The sequence below is a fragment of the Microtus pennsylvanicus genome, chromosome 14, assembly GCF_037038515.1.
Source record: "Microtus pennsylvanicus isolate mMicPen1 chromosome 14, mMicPen1.hap1, whole genome shotgun sequence".
In the NCBI taxonomy this organism is placed as follows: Eukaryota; Metazoa; Chordata; class Mammalia; order Rodentia; family Cricetidae; genus Microtus; species Microtus pennsylvanicus.
The window spans coordinates 7,506,114-7,526,580 of NC_134592.1; the positions used below are offsets into that span (position 1 = coordinate 7,506,114).

The window sequence follows — 20,467 nt, forward strand, 5'->3', positions numbered from 1 at the left end:
AACCCTGGGTTCATTCTATGCATTCCCAGCTGAGGGGTTACACATTTCATTGTTATTTTCTGTGCTAGAATGTTTCACCTATTGGTATGTGTGCACCACAGAAGTCAGAAGGGGTCATCAGATCCCTGAAACCAGGTCCTCTGCAAGTGATCTCTGATTGCTGAGCCATCTCTCCAGCCCTTTCTACTCTGATACAATGTCCTTAGTCACACTCATTACTACCTTACACAGAATTCAGGAAATTGTTATAGAAAATAAAATCACAGGCTGGATAATATTTAAATTGACCATAGTAAAAAAATTAAAATATATACTTCTACACTCTATTTGAAACTGTGAGAGAGCTGTAATAGAGAAATTCTGAGTTACAACAATGCCTTTAAGATTTTGCCTTATCTAAGAAAATGAGAAATAAAGGAGATTCAAGACTTACGTTTTGCTTCTGAAAGATTCTGATTAGGTGACCAGACCAACATGCCAAGATTGTCTCGTTCTTGACTGCGCCTTGCCAGTTTGGCTTAGTAGAAAGAAAATAAAAACTGTATTATTATAAGTTAGTAACTGTAATAAGCAGTAAATACCACCACTACTCTGGTCTTCTAGCCTTAGAATAATGACATCACCTACCCTTTACCTTATACCCTTACAATAATAATGAATAACTTATAAGTGTCTTAAGAAATTCATAAAGTCCACTAGAATGACTTACATGGGGAAGGAACCAAGAGTCTAAAGCAGCAGTTCCTAACCTGGGGGCTACAACTATTGTTGACAGCTGAATGATCTTTTCGCGTGGGTCGCCCTAAGACCACCCTGGATACCCTGCATATGACTCATAACAATATCAAAACTACACTTATGAAGTAGCAACATAATAATTTAATGGTGGGAGTCACCATAGCATGAGGAACTGTGTTAAAGGATCGCAGTGTTGAGAACCACTGGTCTAAAGGATAAAGAAAGAAAAGTGACATGGCCGGGCGGTGGTGGCGCACGCCTTTAATCCCAGCACTCGGGAGGCAGAGACAGGCGGATCTCTGTGAGTTCGAGACCAGCCTGGTCTACAAGAGCTAGTTCCAGGACAGGCTCCAAAACCACAGAGAAACCCTGTCTCGAAAAACCAAAAAAAAAAAAAAAAAGAAAAGAAAAGAAAAGTGACAAACAGATGGAATAGCATGTACCTTTGAATATATATTTTTAATTTTGTTTTTGTTGAGAAAGGGTCTCAGTATGTATTCCTGAAGGGTCTGGAACTTGCTATGTAGACCAGACTGGTCTTGAAATACACCTGTCTCTGCTTACCAAGTGTTGAGATTAAAAATATGTACCCCTACACCTGGCCCAGAATGCCTTTTTAAATAATACTGTTTATAAAAATGTTCATTCTGAATAACCAAAAAAAAAAAAAAACAATCCACTGCCCAATATACTAGCCTTATAGATATTAGCATGAGTAGACAAACATTCAAGCCAAAACAATATTATCAACAAAGAAAGTGTTTAGCAAAAGTCATGTGTGATTATGCATACCTACAACCCCAACATTTGGGAGGCTGAGGAAGTTCTCAGTCAGCCAGAACTATACAGTTAGGTCAGATCTGATTAAAAAACTAAACAAAACAAAACAAAAAATCTTCCAACCAACCAAAGAGAGAGAGAGAGAAAGAGAGTAAAGGAGGGAGGGCAAGGTTAAAAGCCAATAGATGAGGGGAAAGGCAAACTGAAGCTCCATGAATGACTAGTATGCTTACTAAAAGTACAAAATCTGGGCTGGAGAGACGGTGCAGCCACTAAAAGGCTAAGCTCACAACCAAAAATATAAGTACAAAATGCCCAAGTTTGGTGATAATGTGGAGAGAATGAAACTCTCTGTACTGACAGTGGCAATATGAAATGCAACTAACACCTGCAACACGAATGAGCTTGGTAGTGGTGGTGCACACCTTTAATCCCAGCACTCAGAAGGCAGAGGCCAGCGCAGACTACAGAACAGAGTTCCAGAACAGGCTCCAAAGTACACAAAGAAATCCTGACTTGAAAAACAAAAACAAACAAATAAAAAGAACATGAATGAACCTCAAAATAGTTAAGCTAAAGAAGAGTCACAAATATAGAAAAAGGGAGGCTCTTAAAAAGAATCCCACCGTGGTAGGCAGGAACTGTTGGTAATCATATGCACTCATGAGTTCTACTACCAAAAGAATTAGAGCTTTGTGTACATGTTCATCAACACATTTAGTTCCCATCTGCCCACTGAGAAAGTCTTCCTTAAAGGAAGTTAAAACTAAACACATTAACTCCCAGATGGGACTTCTAAACATGTTTCCAATTAAATAACTAAGATATCTTGAAAAAAATGTTTTATTTCAGGGCTCACAAGATTACAAGATGACCCTAGAATGTTTTTGTTACACCACAAAATAAGATTTTTAAAGAACAATAGATTCTAACTTCCACTAGTCAAATCTAGTGGAAAATTTGAGAAAAAAAAAGGTAACAGAAACTTTAAAGTGGACACAATTGTCAAGCCTTCAATCCCAGCACTTGGGGGAGGCAGAGGCAGGAGGATATCTCTTGAAAAGTTTGAGGACATCCTGGTCTACTTAGTGAGCTCCAGGTCAGTCAAGGATACATAGTACGACCCTGTATCAAAACAATACAAACAAAAATGGTGATGGTGGCTCACACCTACAATACTAGCATTTGTAAGGCTGAGGCATGAGAATTGCCACAAATTTGAGCTACAGACTGAGACTATGACAGAAAGAGAAAATGGGAGCAAGAAGGGAGGAAGAGAAGGAGAGTTGAATGAGTCTTTCAAAATGTACCTTGGAAATAAGGACTCTATAAATGAACAAGAAATTATACAACTTTTAGAAAAATACATAGAAAAAAACACAAATTTGCTTTAAGGAAAGTATCATTAGATATGATAACAGAACCATAATCTATAAAACAGCCCACTGTTCTTAATCTCAATTTGATAGCTATGTATCAGGACAGAGCAGGAGTGAGCAGCCTTAGATCTCCAACACCTACTGTGTCACTGCTGCGAGCTGGAAAACTACTTCCCTATCTGGAGACACTAGGCTTTGAACCTAGCATCTTGCACCCTACTAACTCCCCAACCCCCACAGACACACAGCTCACCTAACACACACAGCAAGGCTCATATCCAACCAAATCACAAGCTCAGAGTATCTGCAGTCTCCCTCTGCCCAGCCCTTGGGAGTTCTTGCCCACACTCAAGGCTCTCTCCCAGTCACATCCTGGTGCAATACCCAGAAGAGCACCCCAGTTCTAAGAGCAGAAGCTTGGCTTTTGGGACTACTGAGTCCTCACTTTCACATAGTGCACCCACATGGTGCATCCACAGTGCATCCACAGTGCACCCACAGTGCATCCACAGTGCATCCACACAGCACATCCACAGTGCATCCACAGCGCAGCCACACAGCACATCCACAGTGCATCCACAGTGCATCCACACAGCACATCCACAGTGCATCCACAGTGCATCCACAGTGCACCCACAGTGCATCCACAGTGCATCCACACAGCACATCCACAGTGCATCCACAGTGCATCCACAGTGCATCCACAGTGCACCCACAGTGCATCCACAGTGCATCCACACAGCACATCCACAGTGCAGCCACACAGCACATCCACAGTGCAGCCACACAGCACATCCACAGCACATCCACAGCACATCCACAGTGCACCCACAGTGCATCCACAGTGCATCCACACAGCACATCCACAGTGCATCCACAGTGCATCCACAGTGCATCCACAGTGCACCCACAGTGCATCCACAGTGCATCCACACAGCACATCCACAGTGCAGCCACACAGCACATCCACAGTGCAGCCACACAGCACATCCACAGCACATCCACAGCACATCCACAGCGCATCCACAGCACATCCACAGTGCATCCACAGCACATCCACAGCACATCCACAGTGCATCCACAGTGCACCCACAGTGCATCCACAGTGCACCCACAGTGCACCCACAGTGCATCCACAGTGCATCCACAGTGCACCCACAGTGCATCCACAGTGCATCCACACAGCACATCCACAGTGCATCCACACAGCACATCCACAGTGCATCCACACAGCACATCCACAGTGCATCCACACAGCGCATCCACAGTGCATCCACACAGCACATCCACAGTGCATCCACACAGCACATCCACAGTGCATCCACACAGCACATCCACAGTGCATCCACAGTGCATCCACACAGCACATCCACAGTGCATCCACACAGCACATCCACAGTGCATCCACACAGCACATCCACAGTGCAGCCACACAGCACATCCACAGTGCATCCACAGTGCATCCACACAGCACATCCACAGTGCAGCCACACAGCACATCCACAGTGCATCCACAGTGCATCCACACAGCACATCCACAGTGCAGCCACACAGTGCATCCACAGTGCATCCACAGTGCATCCACAGTGCATCCACACAGCACATCCACAGTGCATCCACAGTGCATCCACAGTGCATCCACACAGCACATCCACAGTGCATCCACACAGCACATCCACAGTGCATCCACACAGCACATCCACAGTGCAGCCACACAGTGCATCCACAGTGCATCCACAGTGCATCCACAGTGCATCCACACAGCACATCCACAGTGCATCCACAGTGCATCCACAGTGCATCCACACAGCACATCCACAGTGCATCCACACAGCACATCCACAGTGCAGCCACACAGCACATCCACAGTGCATCCACACAGCACATCCACAGTGCATCCACAGTGCATCCACAGTGCATCCACACAGCGCATCCACAGTGCATCCACACAGCACATCCACAGTGCATCCACACAGCACATCCACAGTGCATCCACAGTGCATCCACAGTGCATCCACAGTGCATCCACACAGCACATCCACAGTGCAGCCACACAGTGCATCCACAGTGCATCCACAGTGCATCCACAGTGCATCCACAGTGCATCCACACAGCACATCCACAGTGCATCCACAGTGCATCCACAGTGCATCCACAGTGCATCCACACAGCACATCCACAGTGCATCCACACAGCACATCCACAGTGCATCCACACAGTGCATCCACAGTGCAGCCACACAGCACATCCACAGTGCATCCACACAGCACATCCACAGTGCATCCACACAGCACATCCACAGTGCATCCACACAGCACATCCACAGTGCATCCACACAGCACATCCACAGTGCATCCACAGTGCATCCACAGTGCATCCACAGTGCATCCACAGTGCAGCCACACAGCACATCCACAGTGCATCCACACAGCACATCCACAGTGCATCCACAGTGCATCCACAGTGCATCCACAGTGCATCCACACAGCACATCCACAGTGCAGCCACACAGTGCATCCACAGTGCAGCCACACAGCACATCCACAGTGCAGCCACACAGCACATCCACAGTGCATCCACACAGTGCATCCACAGTGCATCCACACAGCACATCCACAGTGCATCCACACAGCACATCCACAGTGCATCCACACAGCGCATCCACAGTGCATCCACACAGCACATCCACAGTGCAGCCACACAGCACATCCACAGTGCATCCACACAGCACATCCACAGTGCAGCCACACAGCACATCCACAGTGCATCCACACAGCACATCCACAGTGCATCCACACAGCACATCCACAGTGCATCCACACAGCACATCCACAGTGCATCCACAGTGCATCCACACAGCGCATCCACAGTGCATCCACAGCGCATCCACAGTGCATCCACACTTTAATGTGTAAGTTTCTCTGATGCTCAGTAATACTGAATAGCTTTTCATGACATGCTGCCTGTATTTTTGGGTTATATAACTGTTTATAGACTTTTAGCCCATTTTCTTTTTTAAAAAATGGCTTATTTACTTATTGAGTATGAGAATTCTTTATGCAGACTTATGTTAGATATGAATATGCAAATGTTTTCTCAAGTATGCAGTATATCTCTCAACAGTGTGTTTTGTAGAATAAAGGTTGTTAATCAAAATACGGAATTTAGGAGGTGAGACTAGAGAGGTGGATCAGTAGTTCAGAGTACTTAGTGCTCTTCCAGAAGACCCAGGCTGAATTCCCAACATCAATATGGTAGCTTATGATCCTCTCTAACTCCAGTTAGAGGAGATCTGATGCCCTCTTTTGGCGACGTGATGCAGAGACATACATGCAGGCAAAACACTCATATACATTAAAGAAGCTTTATTCACAACCACCAGAAACTAGAAAACACATAAATATCTATGAGACATGAGCTAATGGCGGCAGTATTTTCATACAGCAAGCTAGTACAAAGCAATAAAAATAAGCAGTAGCTATTCATTTGCACAAGGTTCTGTCTTCAGGATAAAACCTGAAGAAAAGAAATGTGATGGTCTGAATGAGAATGGCCTCCACAGGACCAAATTTGAATGCTTGGTTTCCAGTTAGTGGACTGTTTAGGAAGGATTGGAAAGCGTGGCCTTGTTGGCATTAGGTTCTAATAGTCCATTCCAAGCCCAGCCTCACTCACTCTCTCTGCCCCCTGCCTGTGGATCAGTCTTAAGCTTACCACTCCAGTGCCATGCCTGCCTGCCTACCATCATGTTCCCTGTCATGATAGTTATGGACTCACCCTCTGAAATTGTAAGAAAGCTCCCAATTAAATATTTTCTTTCATAAATTGCCTTGGTCATGGTTACAATAGAAAAGTAAGACAAGAAGACAAGGCCAAAGGCTGTCTTCTCTATTCATACAGCATTTAGAAAATGGCAAAATGAGAGAGAGAGAGAGAGAGAGAGAGAGAGAGAGAGAGAGAGAGAGAGAGAGAGAGAGAGAGAGAGAGAGAGAGAGCGCAGAGACCAATGGTTTCCAGGTGAGGGGGGGATTAAGAAAAGCTCAAGGACTCCAGCATTGAGCTGAGGCATGAAGATCAACATGAAATTGAGGTCAGCCCGGGCTGTATAATGAGTTCAAGCTATAGAGAAAGAGAGAAGGGGGAAGGATAGGAGAGAGGGAAGAAAGAAAGTCATACAGTTGTTTCTTGAAGGGATCAAAGATAACAGAAGTTCATCTGCTCTGCTTTATGAACACCGAGGAACTGTAAGATGAAAAGAAAGCACTTACCACTATTTCTAGATACAAACTGGTACACTAAAGGTGCTAACTCTAAGGCTGTTGTTTCCAGTTAGTAGATGTCAAGTATTTGGAGATTCAAAATAAACTCAGACCTGCCTGGAACAAGGAGCACAAGAAAGCAGAAATTACCAATAGCTGCACCAACAGAGAGAAGGCTTACACCAATGACAGCAACTGCAGCGTGCAAGTGCTATCTTACAAGAATTGACATTAGGTAATGAATGCGCCCTAGCAACTCCTCACCTAAATGCACGGACACACAGCAAGGGTGTCACACTGCTAGTCAGACCTACAGAGATGACTGCATCTTAATAAGCATTTCAAAGAATAACAAAAGCAGAACACCTCCTACAGCATCATTTGGTATATGTATAAATAGTGTCAGAGCTTGTAAACCTTCAAAGCCCTGGCCTAGACACACTAAGAGGGCTTCAAATGAACATTGGTATGTACTGTTTAGTTTTGTGGGGTATTGACTATGCCTCTGCCGGCCTTACTTTCCTCAGCTCAAGCCTTCACCCAGGTTCTTCATCCTTAGTGGGGTGAAGTAGGTATTGCTATAAAGTATTAGGTAGATTAGGTTAATATTTACACCCAGAAAAGAATTTATGTTCCATAAAGTCCACTGAAAGTCTGGTCTATGAGAAAATACTGGGATATTGGGAGAAGGTACTGAGAATGATGAATCAACTCCTCCCTTAAGACTGCCCTACAGATTCAAATCAGTCAGTTCCCCAGTCAGATAAATTCCTTAAAATAGACCTCCAAATATCTACACACATGACATGTGCATAAATCTCTCAAAGAAGCCTTGACTCATTAGGATAGTAACTATAGAACTTGTTGTAGTACAAAATATAGAAAAATATTTAATCTTCATTGACAGGTATGAAATAAACTATGGAATCTTAAGGAATTAAAGATAAAAATTAACTCTACACCAGTTTAACTACAAAGCTCAAGTTAAAGGAAGTATATATTATAGCAATATTATTTACAAATATTAAAGTAAAATTGGCCCTTCCCAGCTTCTTAAGACAGGGTCTCTAAAAGTTTTGCAAATAAAATGGTTTCTGAACATACAATAGCCAAAAATCAATTGAAATTCAAACATGTAATGCCAGAGGTGTTTCTGTATTGCTAGCCCATGTGCATCATGTGACATCACAGTAAGCAGTCTTGCATCTGAACTCTCACCCTGTGTATACTGAGCTGTGCCTATCATAGCACCCAATGCCAGCCAACACTCAATTACTCCACTCAGATTTTAAAAACTACTGTATGGCTGGATGGCGGTGACACATGCCTTTAATCCTAGCACTTGGGAGGCAGAAGCAGGCAAATCTCTGTGAGTTCGAGGCCAGCCTGGTCTACAGAGCTAGTTCCAGGACAGTCAGAACTACACAAAGAAACCAAAGACTGTAATTATTTTCCTACTATCATTCCTTACAATAAAAGTATCAATTAATTTATTAAAGATAATAATTACTATATATTTATCTAAAAAAAGTTCACTGTTATTTTGTGTAGAGGTGTGTTTTGCCTACATGTTTGAGCACTACATGCATGTGCACTATATGCATTCAGTGTTTACAAAGGCCAGAAGAGGGTGCTGGATCCCCTGGGAATAAGATTACAGTTGTGAGCTGCTATACACGTGCTGGGAATTGAGCTCAGGTTCTATAAAAGAGCAGCCACTGCTTATAATAACCACTGAGTCTATCCAGCCCATTATTATGTCTTTGATCATGTGTGATTTTAAGAACTCCTGCTTAAGGGGCTATGAAAATGGCTCAGTGGACAAAGCGCTTGTTGTCCAAGTGTGAAAGCTGAACTTCATCTCCAGAACCTATATAAAAGAGTGACAGCCATTTGTAATCCCTGGAGCAAATTGACTAACCAGACTAGCCATTAAGTTTTAAGTTTAGCAACAGAACCTGCCTCAGTTTTAGGTGGAGAATAATCAAGGAAGACACTGATGTCGACTTAAAGTCTCCACATAAACATGTGCATACGGATATATATACACTCACCCATGAAAACATGCACACATACACAACATATGGACACATGAAATAAAACTGGTCTGGAGTAATGGCTCAGCAGTTAAAAACACGTACTGCTCTCGCATGGACTCCAAGTTGAGCTTCCAGCTCCTATACTCGGTGGTTCACAACTGCCTGTCACCGGCTCTAAAGGATCCAGCCCCCTCCTCTGTACTCTCTAGCCAAATATGCTCACGTGAATATACCCACACAGACACATAACTAAAACTAAATCTTAAAAAAAAAAAAGGAAAAGAAAAAAGAAACAAAACTCCGAATGTTTGATTCAATGTTTTCTAACCACAGTGTTTTCAATTTGAAATCATTTAGTCCTACAATATCCTTCTAGCATATTTTCGGGTTATGATTTGAAACCATGAAGTAATTGTCCTGCCATATAGGGCCATATTTTGTCAACTGTTTGGAAAGAGAACATCAACTTCCATTTTTTTAAAAAGATTTATTTATTATGTGCACAGTGTTAGCATCCGATCTCATTACAGATGGTTGTGAGCCACCATGTAGTTGCTAGGAATTGAATCAGGACCTCTGGAAGAGCAGATAGTGCTCTTAACCACTGATACATCTCTCCAGCCCCTCAACTTCCATTTTATATTCCCAGTGACATTGGTTCCTATTTCTCCCCATGTTGGCCAATACCTGTTACTGTCTGATCTCTGGTTCAAGTAAACAGGATGTAATATCTCAATGGCATTTCCCTGATGACAAATAGTGGGTGCATTCGCTCGCAATTTGTGAATATCTTTTCTGGACATATGTCTAATTCGATTCTTTAATATTTCCATATTTATAGTTTTTTTATAAAGATTTATTTATTATGTACTCAGAGTTCAGCCTCCATACCTGCAGGCCAGAAGAGGACACCAGATCTCATTACAGATGGTTGTGAGCCACCATGTGGTTGCTGGGAATTGAACTCAGGACCTTTGGAAGAGCAGTCAGTGCTCTTAACCTCTGAGCCATCTCTCCAGCCCCATATTTATAGTTTTAAATGATTTACTATTTATTATTATTTTTATGTATGTCCATGTTGGGGGGACACATGTGGGCACATGTACCGCCAAGCACAAGCAGGAGTCTGAGGACAACTCTGGAGTCAGTTCTCCCCTTCTTTTATGTGAGTGGGGTTGAACTCTGGTCATCGGGCTTGCATGGCAAGCACTTTTACTTCCTGAGTCATCGCACCAGCCACTGTGTCCATTTTCAAATTAGGTTATTTGTCTGGAGTACTGGGAATATAAAGTGGAACTGATTCTTCAAGACACTTGATCACTCTATATAGCCACCTGAAAACTTGTACATAAATAGTCATAGCACCATTAGGAATAATAGGCAAGAAACAAAAATGATCCCAAATGTCCATTAACCAAATGGGAACACAAAATGTAGTACATCCATAAGATAGTTTATACTGCCATAAAAAAGTATAAGGTATTATGCCAAATTATAGCAAGTTACAAAACAAAACTTGACAGTATATGAAGAGGTGATCGATCATAAAGACATAATAGGACTGGAGAAAACTTGCTGGTCTTGCAGACAACTGGAGTTTTTGATTTCCAGCTCCCATATGGTAGCTCCCAACTGTCTGTAACTCCAGTCTCAGGAAAATCCAATACTCTCTTCTGACCTTTAAAAGCACCAGGCACACACATGCAAATACATACACACAGACAACAGAACCATATGCATGAAATTAATCTAAAAGAAAAATAAAAGACATAATAGACTAGTGGTTGCAAAGGACTGTGAGGTATGGGAGAAATGCAAGATCATTATTACTAAGTTCAGAATTTTTTTGTTTTATTTTTTGAAACAGGGTTTCTCTGCATAGCCCTGGCTGTCCTGGAACTCACTCTGAAGACCAGGCTGGCCTCAAACTCAAAGATCTACCTGCCTCTGCCTATGCCTCCGGGTGCTGGGATTAAATGTGTGCCACCACACACGGCCTAAGAATATTCTGAATGCTCTACCCACTGGCAAACAGCTGCATGATCAATGAATACAATCAAGATGACTGACTGGATTCCACATTTAGATAAATAAATTGTGTTAATTAATTATATCAATAAAGCTGCTATTTTAAAGATTTTATTATCGACATGTGTGTGCCTATGTGTGTGAAGACAAAAGAGAGCCAACACATCACCTGGAGCTGGAGTTACAGGCAATTTGAATTGGTCAAAATAGTGTTATGTGTAAGAGCTGTATGTACTTTAAACCACTACCCTTACCTCCAGCCTCAAAGCTGTTTTGTTGTTGTTGTTTAATTTGGCTGGTTGGCTGTTTGGGGTTTTTGTCTTTTGTTTCTGAGATAGTCTCACTGTGTAGCTCTGGAGGCCTCACAGAGATCTGCCTGCCTCTGCCTCCCAAGTGCTAAGGTTAGAAGTAGCACAACCATGCCTAGAAAAACCAAAGGCTGTATGTGTTTGCTTGTTTGAGACAGGGTCTTTATGTGGCCCTCGCTGGCTGTCCTGAAACTGTGTATACCACGATGGTCTCAAATTCAGAGGTCTCTGCTTCCTTAGTGCTAAGATTAAAGACATCTTCACACCTGCCTAAAGATGTCATTTAAAACAAAACAAAACAACAACAACAACAAAAAAAAACCAGGCGGTAGTGGCACACGCCTTTGATTCCACCACCCAGGAAGCAGAAATAGGTGGATTTCTCGTCTACAGCTTGAGTTCCAGGACAGCCAAGGCAACACAGAGAAAGACTGTCTCAATAAATGAATGAATGAATGAATGAATGAATGAATGAATGAATGAATGAATGAACGAACAAATAAGACTGAAAGTCAGGGGATGAGAAAATGGGGCTCGTTCAGTCTCAGTCAGTAAAGTGCTTGCCACACATGCATGAAAACCTGAGTTCAAATCTCCAGAGTCTCCATGAAAAGCAGGGCACAGTGGCATCTGTCGGGAACACTGGAAAGGGTGTTAACAGGCAGACTCCCAGAAGCTCACTGTCCAGCCAGTCTACCAATCCAGATAAATCGATGAATTTTCAGGGTCTCAAAGAGACACTGTCTAAAAAAATAAAAGATGATGGAACAAAGACATTCAAAATCAACTTTTCGCTCTACACATGTTGGCAGCCACACATGCACATATCTACATTTACAAGTACATACAACAAACACACTAGCATGTGCCCTCATATACCTACACACAACAAATGGAAAATGTGGGATATGGATTCTAATTGCCTTTTTAGGGGTGTGAGTGTTTCACCATGTAGTTCTGGCCTGGAACTTATATGTAGACTAGACTGTGCTCAACTTAAGTGATCTGCCTGCTTCTGTCTCCTGACTACATGTAGGGCACATGCCACTACACCTGGATGATTGGTTTTACATTCTTTTTCTCATGAATGAATTGAAAAACACTGGGGCTAGAGAAATGGCTTAGCAATTAAGAGCATATAATGCTCTTGCAGAGTAAGTCCAAATCTCAGCATCCACATCTGGTGGCTCCCAACTGCCCGTAATTCCAGCTCAAGTATCAGACAATCTCTTCTGGCCTCCAATGGTACAAAAACTCATGTTCACATTCCTATACACAGACAAACACACAAGTGAAAAAAATTTAAGTTACATTAAAAAGCAAAGATACCAATAAATGTAGACAAACCATAACATAATGTAAAAATCAAAAGCCAGACATGGTAGTTCACTCAGTAATGAGCTCAAGTACTCAGGAGAGAGTGCAGTGTGGGGATAGGGGAGAGATAGAAAAACTGAAGCCACACGAGACACTGTAACACACTTATTTTAAAAATATAAAAATAAAGACAATACTAAAATTTGCTTTAAAAAATATTTTGAAAAACCAAAAAATTCCCATGACAAGAAGAGGGCTACTGGACTGAAACAAAGAAATAAAATTTGTAATTTAGCTGTATATGCTTCCCCATTGTTTGGATTTTCACCTTAAGATACACTCATAGAGGCTGGAGAGATGGCACACTAGTTAAGAGCACTAGCTGCTCTTCCGGAGGACCCAAATTTAGTTCCTAGAAGCCACATGGCAGCTCACAACCACCTGTAGCTCCAATCCCAGGGGATCTGAGCTCTTCTCCTGATCTCTGTGGGTATGCACATAGACACACACTTTAAAAAAAAAAAAAAAAAAAAAAAAACCTTAAATAAAATGTATTCATAGTACTTCTACAATACATCTCTTTTAAGGAAAAAACAGGGACACTTTTCCTCTGTGGTCTTCTTACTTCGAAGCCATGACCACAAGCTAGTAATGAGGGGGAAAGGCAACCCCAAACACCTTATAAAACTTCTGAAGATGGTGGCGCACACCTTTAATCCCAGCACTCGGGAGGCAGAGGCAAGTGGATCTCTGTGAGTTCGAGACCAGCCTGGTCTACAAGAGCTACAGAGAAACCTGTCTTGAAACCCCCCCCCCCAAAAAAAAAACTTCTGATCAAAACAGCAGTGTCATCTAAAAGAAGTAAAGTCTACAGAAATGTCATGGCCAAGAAAAACCTAAGAAGGCAACAAGTAAGCACTGAGCATTAACAGAGTCAAGGTAAGATGGGAAGGGAAACTGGGTGTGTGGGGTAGAGAAATTCCCCATGTTAATTTTGTAGCTTTTCTGTAAATCTAGAACTGTTTATATAGTATATTATATAACATAATAACTATACATTATATTATATATAAAAGGTTAACTGAAAGTTGGAAAGGAAATCTCCTTGTCATCTCCCCATGCATTTAGATACATGAGGTACCCAATCCTACCAGCCTATTTCCACTCATGCCTTGGCTCTCTCTCCTACTGCAATCAATTCTTCTTGCCAATTTCTTTCTTTTTTTTTTTGGTTTTTCGAGACAGGGTATCTCTGTGGCTTTGGAGCCTGTCCTGGAACTAGCTCTGTAGACCAGGCTGGTCTCAAACTCACAGAGATCCGCCTGCCTCTGCCTCCCAGAGTGCTGGGATTAAAGGCGTGCGCCACCACCGCCTGGCTCTTCTTGCCAATTTCTTCCTCCCTGTTGTAACCACCAACTATGACAGACTTGAGGATCATTATTTTTAGTGTCTGATCTCCTCCCAGCCCAGGCCAACACACACACACACACAAAACGCACACAGCCTCTCTGTATTTACACAACACAAGGATATCTTTATCCCCATTCAGACTTTTATCATGAGCCATTGGAGGACTCTGCTGTCTACAAAGAATAGTAAGCATGATGTAAACCTTGCCCAGGTTTGTGAGGATAGAAAAAGTGTTACATGCCTGGTGAGGGTTTAGTTACAACTCATAAATAATACCAATTATTTTTTTCTGCCTCCACTGTTAAATCCTAGTCCTTAGCCATGGCATCTCTACAATTTGTCACACTACAAGTGTTTAATAAATGTTGAATTGATAAAGGGTACAGGGAGCTAACCACTGAAAAGTTCCAGAAAGGGGGCAGTACCCTGTTTCCCTCCCTACACCACAGCAGTCTACCCCACTGACAAGTCTGGGAACTAAGCGGCAGAAGCAGAACGCCTACAACTTAGGACCCCTAAAATGTAAGTCCCTCACTTTCTGATGGTGCTTTTCCTCTTAAGAGTTTCTATGCAGGCCAATTGCTAGTCTGCTATCCACACTAGAATCTGGAATGACATACTCAGGTTTTTTTTTTCCTAACTAAAATCATTTTACTATATAAACCAAAGAAAACAAAAAGCAAGGAAAATTGGAGGTGGGGGAGAGCAAAATAGAAAATAAAGATGGATACAGGGGAAATAAAGTTACAGTTGGTCTCACAAAAAAAAAATTAGAAAGAAATGAAGTGCATTGAGTGTGGTAGCTCAGACCTGTAATCAGAGCAGCACTTGGAACGTCTTAGCTTAAAGTAAGTAAGGCTGCAGCTGAGACCCTCTATTTAAGAGGAGAGGGGTTAAGTCAGGATATAGCAGAGTTGGTAGAGTGCTTGCTAACATACATGAAAACACTGTGTTTAATCTCCAGCATGGCATAAACTGAGCGTGGTATCACTCACCAATAATGTCAATTCTCAGGATGGAGGATCAGAAGCTGAAGGTCATCCTTGGTTACCCGGCAAGTTTAGGGCCATCCTGGGCTGCATGAGACCCTCCATGTGCCCCCACAAATAAATTTAAATTGACTTTTGATTGTTTTTGTTCTGCTCCTGTATTAGACATGTTTCCTCCAGGGTATTTCTTTTTAACCTGGTAACAATTATTCTTCCTATACCATATTTACACTTGAGATTTCTTCAACCATTTCTGTTAATAGCTTTGGAATATTTAACTACACAGCACAATGCCATATAATTCAGTCACTCAAAAGTATCTCCGACTCAACATGTTTAAACTGAGCTTTTCCTTCAGTGTGACTAGTACTACTTACTGTCACTACCATTCTTTCTTTTTTATCTCAAAAATAGATTCTGTCGCTTACACAGTCACTGTGGACTACACAATTACTCATCAAATGTTGTTGATAATAGCAGTAAGTTGGAATGAACTCAAACGTCCAGCAAGAGATTCAGTCTGAAGGAACCATACAGTGAATACTACATGCACCAGAATTGATATTGGACAGGTGCATTTAACCAGTAAGGAAACAACACATAAAGCAAATGTAGGCAAAGAACAAAGCAGGAGTACACACAGTCATCCTTAGCGATAGCTCATGCCCAGCTTGAAGTAGGTTCCCATACATGACAGTTATAAAAACAGGGCAGGTTTGCAGAAAGGAAGCTGAGGTGAAATTACCCCTTAGATGAACTTTACTAGGACAGAGTTGCAGCACCAGCACCTGAAGTGGGTGGGGGAGCAAGCATCATGTCCAGGGAGCAGCTTCATTAGAAGAGATCGCCATCACAGTGTGACAGGGATCCTGAGGGAGAGACAAACCCTTCAATTCCTTTAGTATTAGGAAAGCACAAGCAGAATGGCAGGGTGTGAAAGGAGAGGCAGATCCTTCAGTTTTGTCAGTTCCCTTTAGATCAAAGAAACAAAGGTTAATCCATGTGACCCAGTCTATATAAGTCTAGGTAAGGAAGGCACAGGTAACTCCACACCACCCTGGGTCTGAGCAGTACAGAGAGCAGGCCTTACCTGCAACTGCAAGGTCAGCTCACTATAGAAGCCTGTGCAGGGAGACAGGGTCTGGTTTTCAGGGAGAGAACAGCAGCAAGACCTGTGGTCTAACATGGACACTTACTAACATGCCAGCTACCTCCGCCAGGCTCACCTACAGATGGCCCTGCTTGCTGTCTGTCACTGCATGCCCCCTCTTCTAACAGAAGTGCCCCCTTCATGCTATGCTTCTCCCAAAACATATTTTTTTATTATTTTATGTGCATGGATCTTTTGCCTGCGTGTGTGTGTGTGTGTGTGTGTGTGTGTGTGTGTGTGTGTGTGTATGTGTGTGTGTACCACTTGTGTGCCTGGTGATTGAGAAGGCCAGAAAAAGACATCAGATTTCCTAAAAGTGGAGTTAGAGGTACTTGTCAGCCACCACGTTGGATCTGGGAGTAGAACCCAGGCTTCTGGAAGAGCAGCCAGTGCTCAGTCACCTCTCCAGCAATCCCCAAAACACTTAACAAGCTATGTTACTGCGTTCTTTTATCTCATTTTTTTGAAACCAGGGTCTGACTACTATGAAGCCCAAGGTGGCCTAGACCACGAAATCTGATCGCTTCCAATCCTAGGACTGGGTTACAGGCTACGCCTGGATTACATGTCTCCTCTTCCTAATGAGAAACTCTGAGTCTTAAGTTGTTAGGAAATAATACAATATGAAAGAGCAAAGTTACAGGGTGGAATAAACAGTATTACTGTCTAATCAGACCTCCCTAGCCATGCATAACAAATGACTTTCTGTAACTAATCCAGATTTGTGAGGACTATATTAGATTCTCCTGCTCCTCAAATTTTTTTAAAAGATTTATTTATTTATTATGTATACAACATTTTGCTTCCATGTATACCCACACACCAGAAAAGGGCACCAGATCTCATTACAGATGGTTGTGAGCCATCATATGGTTGCTGGGAATTGAACTCACGACCTCTGAAAGAGCAGTCAGTGCTCTTAACCACTGAGCCATCTCCCCAGCCCCCCTGCTCCTCAAATTCTATACCGCTTTATCCTTTGAAGAGATAGGAAGGTAAGAGGGATACTAGCAACTGAACCCAAGACCTGGCACCTGCTATCACTGAACTAAGCTCTCTTAAAATAAAAAAGGGAAACTAATTTGTAACACTGTAATTTACTTAAACTTATAATAGTTTTTAAAGAAATATCTATTCTGATATTAGACTTGAAGACTTGATGATGGAAGGATGAAAAATGGCCTGTGATTTTTTTTGTGTGGTTTTAGTATTGTTTTTTGTTTTTCAAGACAATGGTATTTGCCACCAAGACTGACAACTGAGATCAATGCCCACAGCTAACTTGGGAGGAGGAAAAAACTAATTCAAGAAATTGTCCTCTTATCACACACATGCCCTTCTCATACACAAATAAAAAGAGCAAGAGAAATTATCTGAAACCCCAAAGAACAAAAATAAAAGGGTCAATAGATAGACCTGTAACTGCACCTTAAATGAGAACAGAAGTCACCTAAGAGCTCCAGCCAAAGACAAATGCACACACAGAATCCTGTCTCTGCTACATGTGCAATGTCCACCATTCAACACAGAACATTTTACAAAACTATCTTCAGAAACCATTTTTGCAAATGTCAACTGTTTACATAGGCAAAATAAATTATAAAACAAAGAAAAACATTTAATATAATGGCACACACCTGCAATTCCAGCTCTAGAGAAACTGAGGCACAATAATTTTGAATTCAAGACAAACTTGTGCTACCTAGAAGACCGTCTCACACACACACACATGCATATAGCACTTGGAATGGAGACAGAATAACAAATTCAAAGACAACCAAAAGACCTTATCTCAAACAAACCAAAAAAGAGGGGTAGAATTAAGATGTCATGAGAAAGGGGGGTGGAGGAGAGTTAAGAGGCACAAGTGGCCATAGGGAACATACTGAGAGGAAGGAATGTCATGGAGCATCACAAGACAAACTGCTCCAGAATCATTCTGCACCTGCCACAGCAGCCCAAACATTCCCATACCTGAACAGGAGCCCCAGGAAGCCAGTTAATCAGGTAAAAATGGCAGTTTCCAGCTACAGGAAACAGAGTGGAAGTGAAGAAAAAAGATATTTGTGCCATGCAAACCATTTAACATCTTTTGGATTTGTACCATATGCCTGCACTACCTACCTAAATATTCAACTGCTTAACTTTTCTAAAGAGTCAACCACAGGAATGAAATGACCCTAAGACCACCAATTCTAACTGATATCCATCCAATATGACCATGTTCCTCTCTCTGCCAGAAACTGTGGTCCTAACTAACACTCTTCTCTAGAGCTCCCACACCACAGGAGGGCTACACCACACTCCAGCCATAGCCAGGAGTTATCAGTTACTAAATATTACTAAACTTGAATTAAAACTAAATCTTGAGGACAGGCATGGTGGAGCACACGTTTAATCCCGCACCTGGGAGACAGAGGCAGGTGAGTAGATGATAGAATAGTTAAAGGTTAAATGGTCCAGAGACTGACAAGCTGACACTCATGTGAGGACAAACAATTCTATAATTATAACGAGAAACACTGCTTCTGAGAATACAAGACTTAGTAGAAGTGAGAGAAATGTGATCACTGCCAAGAGATGACAGGTAGGAGAGGTCTCCTGAGCAGGTCTTTCATCTACTTACCACCCAGCCATTCCTTAAGGCTGCAATGTTCCTAAAGAGAACCCCAGCTCTACCAGGAAGACTGAAGCAGACTTCCCTCATGGCAAAAGGACTCAGATTTCTGTCAAAACGAAGGGAACAGATCCTTCTCCAGAGCTTAACAAAACACCTCCTAAGACCAGATGCAAGAGCGCCAGAACAAATTAGCAGTTTAAAACAGTAACCTAGACACCGGGACTAGATTCAATTGTAATATTTTTTTTTCAAATTTATTTTGACTTTTACATTTAAGAGTGATTCACTTGCATGTCTATGTACACCACAAGTGAGTCCTGTCCTCTGAAAACCACAGGAGAGCATCCCTTGGAACTGGAGTTAAAAATGGTTGTGCACCATCGTGTGATGTGGATGCTGAGACCTCAGTTTAGGGCTTCTGCCAGTGCTAACAGTTGAGTTTTATAAGCACATTTAAAATGATGTTACAGCCAGGAGTGGTGCACGCCTTTAATACTAGCACTCCAGAGACAGAGGCAGGTGGATCTCTGAGAGTATCTTAAATAACAAAAACAACAGCTCAGTGTTCTCATTTGAAGCCAGCTAAACAATCCCTACTTAGCAGATTAACCATAAAGTTTTTTTTGTTTGTTTTTGTTTTGTTTTTTTTCAGTTTTTCAAGACAGTTTCTCTGTGTAGCCCTGGCTGTCCTAGAACTCGGGGATACACAGACAAACCCTGTCTCGAAAAACCAAAATAAGAAGGAAGGAAGGAAGGGAAGGAAAGAAGGGAGGGAGAAAATAATGAGAAATGACATATTTTCAAATGTTCCCAGTATAAAATCCAGAAATTATATAAGGTTCTTTTGTTAAATATACAAATCAGTGTGCTGGGCATGATGGGGCATGATTCCAGCATTCAGGAGGCAGAAGCAAGCAGATCTCTGTGAGTTCAGGCTGGTCTACAGAGTAAATTCCAGGACAACCAGGACCATTACACAGAGAAACCCTGTCTTGAAAACACAAAAACGAGAGAGAAAAAAAAAGAAAAAAAGTGCTATGCAAAAAGAGATCTGAGTCACAGTCATATAAATTCAAAGCTAATAAATGAAAAGCATATCAACTATCGTTGTAAAACCAGCTTTTACCCTACATAAACTTCTACCCCACAGAAACTGACTTGACACAGGGCACACAGCAGAATTATGGACCCTGCTTTCTTGGAAAGTATCAGCTGTGAGACAAAAAGGCTACACCTTGTACAAATTACTTAACATCTCTCAGCCTTGTTTTTTAAAATTTGAGTGCTGCATGTGCCTGCATGGACAACACAACTGGAGGCCAATTACAATTCATGATACGCCTTTTAAAATTAAGTCATCTTTGCCAGGCAGTAGTGGTGCAGGCCTTTAATCCCAGCACTTGGGAGGCAGAGGCAGATGGATCTCTGAGTTCAAGGCCAGTCTGGTCTA

General features: G+C 42.2%; 1 protein-coding gene across 2 annotated transcripts in view; it reads right to left on the reverse strand.

Annotated features, from left to right (window-relative positions):
- Positions 1–20,467, reverse strand: part of Rcor1 (REST corepressor 1) — an 87,852-nt gene that overhangs the window by 42,029 nt on the left and 25,356 nt on the right. For both annotated transcript variants that reach the window (XR_012907756.1, XM_075948398.1), the window contains exon 3: positions 434–517. Coding sequence is in view for 1 of the 2 variants with exons in the window: in XM_075948398.1 (XP_075804513.1) it covers positions 434–517 (84 nt within the window). In the remaining variant the exon portion in view is untranslated. The remainder of the gene's footprint in view (positions 1–433; positions 518–20,467) is intronic.